Raw genomic sequence first — 11,005 nt, 5'->3', positions numbered from 1 at the left:
GAGGAAGCTGATCTCCAATACACCCCATGGGGGGATGGGGAGGAAAGAGAAGATTGAAAACCCCACCCCACTCCCAAAACTACCCATATTTTACTGTGGTCTCTCTCACATTACATCTAATTTCCTTCCTATCAGATGGGTTTTAAGACTGCCCAACTAAAAACTATCATGGGAAAGAAACTGCAAATGAAGTAAAGGAGCAGTGAAACCACCCAATGGCACAGATGCCATTACCTCAAATAGAGGTGGGAGAAGAAAGAAAAAATCTGGGAGATGATTCTCAAAGGGAGAGCAAGGCCCAAACATCTGGGAAATGATGGGAGGCAGTGACTCAAGGTCAGAATAACTCCATCACAGTTGCTTGTAAGAACATGGGGTGGGGGCAGGACAACTGCTCCATTTGATTCTCCTACTTCAACTAAGAGAATCTCATATACATTAGGAAAGTGGATGTCAATTTTAAGATCAGAACACTGCAATGGACAGTCAAAATGCCACTTAAGGGGAAACAAAAATTGCTCAAGATAAGTAACTTGCCGTCAGACCACAACAGGATAATTTTAGATGAGACTGGTCTCTTCACTAAGAATTAAACCATCTACAGGTTTACAGGGAAGGTATCAGTAAGTGGTATTAAAAAACCAAATTCAGAGCAGGCAGATATGCTTTTAAGGGACAGGATCTCACCATGTTGCCCAGGTTGGAGTGCAGTGGCTATTCACTGGCACAATCATAGCACATTATAACCTCAAATTCCTGGGCTCAAGTGATCCTCCTGCTTCAGTCTCCCGAATAGCTGGGACTACAGGCACACACCACTATACCTTACTGCATTCATCTTTAAAATTTAAAAACCCCCTGAAGGGGAGGAAAGTAACAAAGACAGAAATTACCACAACTCCAAAGCCCAACTTTCCTAACACTTTTGTGCTACTCTGGGGGAAGATAGTTAATATGAAGACCCAGAGAACAAAATAGGAAAGGATGGGTGTGTCATGGGAAAAAACAGAAGCCCAATCCCAAAAGGCAGGTTTTGTTTTGATACAGGGTCTTACTCTATCACCCAGGCTGGAGTACAGTGGCACAATTACAGCTTACTGCCGCCTCCGTGTCCCGAGCTCAAGCAAACCCTCCTGCCTCAGCCTCCCAAGTAGCTGGGACTACAGGCATGCGCCACCACACCCGGTTTTTCTGGTAGGGACAAAGTCTTACTACACTGCCCAGGCTAGTCTCAAATTCCTGGGCTCAAGCAATCCTCCCATCTTGGCCTCCCAAAGCACTGGGATTAGAGGTGAGCCACCAGGCCCAGGCAAGGCAGGCTTTCTAAAGAGAAGTTCCATGGCCTTCTTCAAATCTCATTCTAGCCCCAAATAAAGCTAAAGAGTTATCATCCCACGGGAAGGAACACTGCAGGGAGAACACACTCCACTGCTTATGCAATTGGCCCCACCTAGCCCCAAACCCTAACACCCACCCGATTACATCCACTTTACCTTTCCTATGTCCCTCTCCTCTGAGTATTAAAAAAAACAAAAAAATTTTTTAAGGAAAAAAAAAATCTACCACCCCATTGAGGACACCCCTCCCCAACACATATGGGGGGAAACGGGGCACGGCACGCGTTGGGTTCAGGAAAAAAACCGGGAACGGAAAAAGAGGCTGGTTTGGTCCTCAGCTTCCTGGTCAGGTTTCCCCGCGGCCTCCGCTGCCGCCATCCACCGCTGGGTGCCGTCCGCATTCCCTCGCCGCGCCACGGTGCTTCTCTGTTGCCGGCTCACATCAACCGAGGTTCCAGATGGGTGCAAGGAGATGTGGGTGGGAAGGAGTAGGGTATCGGGGATTGAGGTGCCAAAGGCCCCCACCCCTGGAGGTGGGGAAGGGGAGGATTCATTTGTGCTGATGTTCTTCTTTTGGACATGCCCTGCCATCTGTCTGTCCCTCTCTTGCTCTCCTGCCACCGGAAAGTAGGAGTTTTGGTGAGCAGAAGGCTCCAGCTGTATGCTCGACGCCACCTTGACAGTGCGTGGCTGTAGGGGGCACGTAAGAGACGATGGGTGGGTGGTAGGGCAGAAAATTCTGCCCTCCCCAAAGGGAGAAGAGGTTCAAAATGTTGCGGTTTTGAAAAGTCGAACACTACCCGCTCTCACATTAACCCGACCAAGTCTTCCGGAGTTTCCCTGGCACCCGCGCAGACCCTAACACTAGCTGTCTCTGCTTCTGTATGTCTCTTCAAGGAGTCATTACTCCCAGTTGGGCACAAGCCGCCTTCTTGGCACTTGAATGACAAGGGAGTCTGAGGAAGAGGGCGAGGAAGGGGAGGAGGCAGCGGGCGGGGAGTGGAGGGAGAGAAGGTAGAAGGGTATTTACATCTTGCATGAACTTGCGGCAGACTGGACGGATCTCTTTGCTCAAGGTAGCACTGAACATCATGACCTGCTTCTCGTGGGGGGTCATGCGAAAAATTTCCTGGACATCCCGACGCATGTCTACAAGAACAAGAAAAAAATTGTAGGAGAAAATAAGCAAGTATGATAAACAAAGATTAGAGGTAGACTTTCCAGTGAGATGAAGATTGCTGGAAATAGTAATAACACAATGGAAAGAGCAATGGACTTGGAATCAAGAATTGGGATCAGATTCCACCTGTTCGTTTTAACCAAGCAAGAAGTAAGATAAAACCCCAAAGTTCCCAACTATAAAACGGGGACAAAGCCCAGTGCAGAGGCTCTCAAGGCCTTCGAAACATGCTTTACAGGCCCTTCTCCCAATCCTTTCCTGTCCAAGCCCCAGCCAGCCCTCAGCAGACTACAAGTATCAAGCATATATTACATTCCAGATATCAGAGTCCATCTATGACTCTCTGGATCACTTTTTTTTTTTTTTTTTGAGATGGAGTCTCGCTCTGTCACCCAGGCTGGAGTGCTGTGGCCGGATCTCAGCTCACTGCAAACTCCGCCTCCCGGGTTCACGCCATTCTCCTGTCTCAGCCTCCCGGGTAGCTGGGACTACAGGCGCCACCACGTCGCCCGGCTAGTTTTTTGTAGTTTTAGTAGAGACGGGGTTTCACCGTGTTAGCCAGGATGATCTCGATCTCCTGACCTCGTGATCCGCCCGTCTCGGCCTCCCAAAGTGCTGGGATTACAGGCTTGAGCCACCGCGCCCGGCCTCTGGATCACTTTTCTATCAAGTCAGGCAAATATGACATTGCTACCTGGAGCCCACCTTTATAGCTCACCATACTGAACTGCCAAAGACCATTTGTAATGACTTATGGGGCCTATGTCCAATCCCACACTCATTCACCAATATTCAATTCTTACAGAAAAAACTTCCATTAACCCCACTTGGCACACTAGAATACCACACCACACGAACTGCCACACTCTCTACATTAATCCCAGACCTGAGTCTAGAAACTTATTCAGCTATAAATTCTGACTGTAAATGCTGTGCTGGAGATGCCAGAAGGGTACTGTCTTCTCTTTCAGTTTAGAATCTCCCCTATGACTCCCAGTATAGGAATCCATAATAAAAACGGTGGTGGTGGTGATGACTTATGCCTAAAATTACCAAAGTCCCCTATTCTCAAAGGTTAAAAACAAAAATCATAGAAAGATGATAGATGACATCCTTTACTGTGCTTAAAAGCATAACAAAGACCAACCAGGGAACCCAGAGCCATCAGTCATGGGTGATAGATAAGAGTCGTCCTTGCACTGAGGCGCTCCTGTTTCAAATAAACATCATTTGGCTCCAAAGAACAACTCCCCAGCATTAGCCAAGTCCCAGCACTGCCACTCACCGAGCTGTTCAAGCATCTTATCACATTCATCCAAAATAAAATGTTTAATGTGTTTGAGGTTGAGGCTCTTATTTCGAGCCAGGGCTAGGATACGGCCTGGAGTCCCCACGACGATATGCGGGCAGTTCTTCTTCAGCACCTCTTCATCCTTCTTGATAGACAGACCACCAAAAAAAACAGCAACCTGCCAAGAGCCAGGAGCAAAGAGTCTCAAAAAAGAGGAAGGAAAGAGTCCAATCCCCCCAGAGTTCCCACTGTTTGAGCTAAACCAATGTTTAGCATGTTTCAAAACTAAAACTAACTTTAGAGGTCACCTAATTTAGAAATTTTATGCCCCCCACCAAACACTGCGGGTGACTGCCTAAAGTTACATAGCTGGTCGGAGCAGTCAGGACAATAATTCAGTTCTTCTGACTTAATCTAACCGTCTTCCTTCATTTATGAGGCCAGGCTTCATTTAAAAAATAAAGGAGTCAGGTGCGGTGGCGCATGCCTGTAACTCCAGCTACTCAGGAGGCAGAGGCTGCGGTGAACCAAGATCTCACCATTGTACTCCAGCCTGGGCAACAAGAGTGATATTCCGTCTCTAAATAAATAAATAAATAAAATAAAGCCAGGCCCGGTGGTTCATGCCTGTAATCCCAGCAGTTTGGGAGGTCGAGGCAGGTGGATCACTTGAAGCCAGGAGTTGAAGACCAGCCTGGCCCACATGGTGAAACCCTATCTCTTCTAAAATACAATATTTACAAATTTACTACTAAAATACAAAAACTACAAAACTTAGCCAGGAGGCTGAGGAAGGAGAATCGCTTGAATGCAGGAAGTGGAGATTGCAGTGAGGCCAGATTGAGCCATTGTACTCCAGCCTAGAAGAAGAGCGAGACTCCATCTCAAAAAATAAAAAATAAATAAATAAGGACAGCAAGAAATTACCAGATTAGTGTAAAGTACCACAAAAAAAAACACATGGAACATTAAGTTTTCCTAAATAAACCCAAAATCTCAAACTCCTTCATACAAACCCCATGAAATTACTGCTTTGGGCGAAATATTATCACTTCATGTTAAAACCATTAGGTGAATAGTTGGTTAGGGATCTGGGCCTTGGTGCAGTGCCAAATAACACCAGAAACTCTAGTTTCAAGGGGGAAAAGAATGACCATGGAATCAGACTGTCGCGATACTAATCCTATGGTAAACCTAAAATCACTAATGAGGCCAGGCGCAGTGGCTCACACCTGTAATCCCAGCACTTTGGGAGGCCGAGGTGGGTGGATCACTTGAGGTCAGGAGTTCGAGACCAGCCTGGCCAACGTGGCGAAACCCTGTCGCTACCAAAAAAAAAAAAAAAAAAAAATTAGCCGGGTATGATGGCACACTGTAGTCCCAGCCACTCAGGGGGTTTAAGCAGGAGAATCGCTTGAACCTGGGAGGTGCAGGCTGCAGTGAGCTGAGATCGCACCACTACACTCACAGCCCAGGGGACGCAGCAAGACTCCATCTCAAAACAAATAAATAAAAATAAAAATAACACAAGTCAACCCGATTTGTGGCGTAACACGAGATACAGCGTCACCAATGAAGGATAATTGCCAAAAATGCTTAACTTCAATCAGATTTTTTTTTTGAGATGGGAGTCTCACTCTGTCACCCAGGCTGGAGTGTAGTGACACAATCTCAGCTCACTATAACCTCTGCTTCCTGGGTTCAAGCGATTCTCCTGCCTCAGCCTCCCAAGTAGGTGGGACTACAGGTGTGTGCCACCACACCCGGCTAATTTTTGCATTTTTAGTAGAGACAGGGTTTCATCGCATTGGCCACACTGGTCTCAAACTCCTGACTTCAAATGATCCACGCCTTGGCCTCCCAAAGTGCTGAGATTACAGGCGTAAGCCACTGCGCACTTGGCCAGAATCCTCAATTTTCACACACCCCTGGAGCTGTTTTAAAGTTTCTGGCTTTCTCTGCCACACACTCCAAAATTATCAAACTGATAGAATTCAAAGTCAGTATAAAGCAGTAAGAAAAGAGTGGTCTTGGTTAAGCATCATCCATAGCCCAATTACAAATCCTCCTGTTACACAGGATCTTAACACTGTTAAACCATGGCAACCTAAAACTTCTCCAAAATTAAAGAGACTACTGGCCTACAAGTTTCTTATCCCTCCAACTTGCCACACCCTCACTCTCAGGTCTCTTTACCTCGGCTTACCTTGACATTGGGCATGTATTTAGAGAAGCGCTCATATTCCTTGCTGATCTGAAAAGCCAACTCCCGAGTGTGACACATCACCAGCACAGACACCTTAGGCAGGAAGTAGACCGAAACATACCGTGAGTGCAGCCCTTCTTCATCCCCTCTAGGGAAGTAACTGTGACAAAAACACACCTGGGCCGATAATAAATGACTTCAATTCTGTGATCTAAATCACTAACCCCATGCTTGGACAGAACATTCCCCACAGCTGTCAGGTTGTCAAGGGTAACCGAGGTCACATGCTCCTGGCTCCGCAAGCATCATGTAGCTAGGACAAAAACACCCTTCCCTTATAGTCCTAACCAAAATCCCCTCCCCAGCACGCTCCCCAAATATACCTGCCCAGTAACTGGCTCCAGCTGTTGCAGTGTGGCCAACACAAACACTGCTGTCTTTCCCATGCCCGACTTGGCCTGGCACAGGACATCCATTCCCAGAATGGCCTGAGGGATGCACTCATGCTGGACTAAAAGTAGGGGGGAAAAGATAAATTAGACTTCAGTCTCCAGATAACTCTACAAACTTTTTAATCATGCCAAGCCCTTTTCTTAACACTCAATTCTCAAAGTCTAGTATTTACCTGGTTCTTGCCAACTTCCAGACCCTTTTTACCTCTCTCTGCTCAATTATATTCGCCTCAAAATCAGACTCTCCTAATTCATCCCAGCTTTAGCCTCCTCCAGATCTAGGCCTTCCCAGTCCTACTAACAGCCCCCTTGCATCTACCAACCGCTCACCTTCAATGCTCCTGGCTCTGTCTTTATTTTTCTTAATCTGTAACAATTCATGACATCTGAATACCCGCTAAAGACCATTTCTCCTACTTCGGTTGCCATACTTCGGGTCACATAACAACAACCCGGGACAAAATGAAGGACTTGGTACCTGACCCAGAAGCCAGTCATCTCTAAACCAATCATAGAGGTTTCCAGAGACCACAGTTGGCCTGGCCCAACAGAGGGAGACTACAGGTCCAACCAGGACCTTTCTGGAAATTTAAAATTACAAGTCAAATGACAAAATTAAAAATAAGCAGACAAGAAAAGTCAGTCACAAGAATGAATGGCAGACCTGGAAGCTACTTTTAAATAATTAGCACTTTGGTGCTATCAAGAAAGAAAGAATAAGCCTGTATAATCCTCCTCTATCCAAAATCGTTTTTGATACTTATCTCCTGATTTTTTTTTTCCCTCACTGTCGCTCCGGCTGGTGTACAGTGGTGCAATCACAGCTCACTGAAGCCTCAACCTTCGCCTGCTTAATTTCCGAACGTTTTGTAGAGACAGGAGTCTCCCTATGTTGCCCAGGCTTCTCTTGCACTCGAGCTCAAGTGACTACCCCTCCTGCCTTGGCCTCCCAAAGCACTGGGATTACAGGTGTGAGCCCCTGCACCTGATCCTGATCTAGCCTTAAGTATAAACCTTTACTACCTGAGCAACAACAAACACATCTTTTTATTGTACCCTTAAAAAGCCCAATGAGCACTACATGCCCAAGAGAAAATTTACCTTCTGACGGATGCTCAAAGCCACAGTCGACAATGGCCCGGAGCAACTCTGGCTTGAGCAGGAAGTCACGAAAGCCAGAGCTGTGGATGGAGACATAGGAGCCCTTGACATCCTTCTTGGCAGGGGCCTCAGCCCCATCTCCCCCAGCTGCTGTCTCCACCTCATCATCTTCATAGTCCAAGAGCTCATTGTCCACATCGTTCTCTGCCATAACTGGGCCGGCAGGGGAAGACGGGAAGGGGGATCTGGATGGGTTCTCGCAAAACAGGTGAAAACAAAGGGTGAAGAGTAGGGGATTGAGGAACAGCAAAGGAAAATAAAGATACTATTTCTAACAGAAGAGCTGGGGAGGAAAAAAAAAAAAAAAAGCAAGACTTAGTCACGAGTAGAGCCTTCACCACCTCTTTTCCATTCCCAGTTCCCACTTTCCCTAAACTAGGAAACTTTTACATGGAAAGAAAAACAGATACACAACATAAAAACGAAAAGCAAATAGAACAGAAAAAGCAGCACCAGCGAAAGTGGTTAGGACACAGGTTCCCAACAAGATTAGCAATCACAGTAGCGGAAACCAGAAAAGTTGAAAGGGGAAGACCAACTTATAAATTCTTGATCTGAAAATAATAGTGAGGAAATATAATAGATAATAAAAGGTAAAATATGATTAATAACTTAGTAAAGTGGAAAATGGAGATGACAAGCAGAGTCCTGGAAAGTCCTCAAAGGAAGACTGCGCTTTCCCTATTATAATCTCACCGTTACGGATGCCTAATTCAGCAGCCATCAGTCAAGGGTGATAGATGAGGGTCATCACTGCGCAAAGCGCTCATCTTTCGAAAAGAAAACATCATATGGCCGCCGTCCACCTCCCATAGCTCTCAGCCTCCCACTTCTCAGTATCCTCCCTTCCGTTGTTTAAGAAAGCCTTGTGTAATTAGCACGGGGGGGAGGGGCGGTGCAAGACAAATGGCTCGGCCACAAAAAAAAAAAAAAAATCCATGTCTCCACCCTACAATAACAAAGTTAATAGTTGACAGAGAAAGGCAATCCCCGCCCAGGCTTTAACAGGATCTTTACCAAGTGGTCTCACATCACTGTTGCGCTACGAAGGTGAGACTCCTTTTGGAGAAACATACAATGACACCAATAGTAAACACGTGGAAGGCACTCCAAATTAACTTGGGCAAGTCAAGGTGAGAAAAATCCAACTGGGCCCAGAAACCGGCTCCTCCTCCCAGTCCCACCGTGGGCCGAGAAACGGCTCAAGAAAGGACAAGGAAGGTGATAAGAGCCCCGCCCTCCGCAAATACCAAGACCAAGGGACGCCTAGCGCCGCCTCTCATTGATGCTGAGGCCTCCAATATGAGAAGAACCCACTGGAAGAAGGGAGCAAAACGAACACAATGGCGCCGAGGACACCATCTTGGATTGGGCCCCCCCTTAGCTTCCCTTCCTTCCCCCAAGAGCTCTTTGCTCTCGAAAGGGATGCAAGCTACGGAAACAGCGAACCAACTAGGCCCCAGAGACCAGACGATCGCCTGTGAAAAGGGTATCAGGAACCCATGTGACGGGATGGGTGCGGAGAAGCGCAGATGGCAACGGATTGTAGCGAACGCCAAAGCTTACCTAAGCAGGCAGAGCGCGTATGGCGGCAGCAACAGCGACGAAGGAGGGAAATCTGCCTTCACTTCCGGTTGCAGGCTTCCCTCTACTCCAGCCTCCCGCCTTCTTGGCTGCAAGAGCGCAGGCGCAAGGGACCGGAAACGGGGCCTTCCGCAATTGTACAGATCCGTGCGCTCCAGGCTTGCCTTTGTTAAATGCCTGTCTGAAATTTGTTTTAAAACCGTTTCTAACTTCCCTGCTACCGGCAGTAACAAAAGGTATAAAGGAAACTGACGTCTCCTCCCACTGTTATCTTTCTTCTGTTGTCCTACTCCTCTCCATGCCTCTCATCTCTTCGTTTAGGTTTTTGCCATGCAGGTCTTCTCTCTAGGCACCCCTCCATGGATGCGCCAGGAACCGGTGCGGCGAGGGCTGCGAGTTCCCACGGGGTCCTTGGCCCGGTAGTGAAGGTGACCTGAGGGCGGCTGGGCAAGCACTAGGAAACGGCAGGCACTAGCTGAGGGGAGGGGCGTTGCCCGACTCTTTCCCAGTGGTGGGGCTGGTGGGCGGTATTTTCCAGAAGGATGCTGTCCGAGGTAGCTGATGCCCTAGGGCCAGGGAGTCAGGAAGGTGTTCTGAATCCGAGCGAGAAGACGGGGTCTGGATTCGGCCCCAAGTGTTAATAGTAGGGCTTGAGGGTTATACTACATTCCATTAATACTGTTTTTGTTTTTGTTTTGAGACAGTTTCGCTCTGTCTCCCAGGCTGGAGTGCAATGGCTTGGTCTCGGCTCACTGCAACCTCTGCTTCCTGGGTTCAAGCGATTCTCCTGCCTCAGCCTCCCAAGTAGCTAGGATTACAGGCGCCCGCTACCACGCCCAGCAAATTTTTGTTTTTTTAGTAGAGACGGGTTTTCACCCATGTATGACCTCAGGTGATCCACCCGCCTCGGCCTCCCAAAGTGCTGGGATTACAGGCGTGAGCCACCTCACCCGGCCCATTAATACTGTTAATTCGAGCAGAATGTTCTTGGCCCCGCCCCAACAGCCCCATTGTTCAACCTGGATTTTTTTTCCTGAATGAAACATTTGCCATCCCTGTCTTTGAGATGGGGAGCTACAAAAGTAAGACCTGATGTCCTGCTGTGTAATAAAACAACAAACGTTTGACCCCCTCCCTGTTAGCACACTTAATCATTTAATACTAAGGAGTAGGTACCGTTCTTGTCATCTTATTGACAGAAGCAAAGCAACATATCCCAAGCAGTACAGCTGGTGAGGTTACAGCCAGGATGCAAACATCTCTAATTCTCTATTGTATTCTGCCTCCCTGCTCAAAGAATCTGGTTAGTAAATACACTACAGGTTACCTTATTGGTTCAAATTCTTGGTGAAGCAAACTTGTCTTCAGTGACAAAATGAAGTAACTAATTCAAGAATAGTGTCATAGAAGGTATTTTCCCAAGTATCATTCAATTTATGCAAAAGTATCAACTGCCTCCCTTGTGCCACATGCTGTCCTAGGTTCTGGGGACACAGCAGTCAACAGCCCTGTTCTCACAGTGTTTACATTACAGGGAAGAAAACACATAAAGACAAATATAATGTCAAGTATCGATAAGTGTTCGGGGTCCAGTGGCTCAGGCCTGTAACCTAACCCTTGAGGAAGCCGAGGCCGAAGGATTGCTTGAGCCCAGGAGTTTGAGACCAGCCTGGGCAACAGTGAATCTCTACAAAAAAATTTTAAAATTAGCCAGGCATAGTGGCACTCACCCGTAATCCCAGCTACTCAGGAGGCTGAAGTGGGAGGATCATTTGAGTCCAGGAGGTCAGCACT

The 11,005-nt window shown here is 47.3% G+C and overlaps 1 protein-coding gene across 1 annotated transcript in view; it reads right to left on the bottom strand.

The window, feature by feature from the left end:
- DDX39B (DExD-box helicase 39B) overlaps positions 1-9,693 on the bottom strand; it is an 11,987-nt gene extending 2,294 nt beyond the window's left edge. The window contains exons 1-6 of the mRNA XM_017859484.1: positions 9,194-9,693; positions 7,568-7,910; positions 6,398-6,525; positions 6,015-6,107; positions 3,803-3,986; positions 2,236-2,486 (exon numbers count right to left, since the gene is read on the bottom strand). Of these exons, the coding sequence (XP_017714973.1) occupies positions 2,236-2,486; positions 3,803-3,986; positions 6,015-6,107; positions 6,398-6,525; positions 7,568-7,778 (867 nt within the window). The 5' untranslated portion in view covers positions 7,779-7,910; positions 9,194-9,693. The remainder of the gene's footprint in view (positions 1-2,235; positions 2,487-3,802; positions 3,987-6,014; positions 6,108-6,397; positions 6,526-7,567; positions 7,911-9,193) is intronic.
- Between the last annotated feature and the right edge of the window lie 1,312 nt (positions 9,694-11,005).

Source organism: Rhinopithecus bieti, unplaced genomic scaffold (assembly GCF_001698545.2).
Source record: "Rhinopithecus bieti isolate Rb0 unplaced genomic scaffold, ASM169854v2 scaffold_51440, whole genome shotgun sequence".
In the NCBI taxonomy this organism is placed as follows: domain Eukaryota; kingdom Metazoa; phylum Chordata; class Mammalia; order Primates; family Cercopithecidae; genus Rhinopithecus; species Rhinopithecus bieti.
Note: the sequence above shows the minus strand (reverse complement) of the source record. Positions and strands in the feature narration are given on the sequence as shown.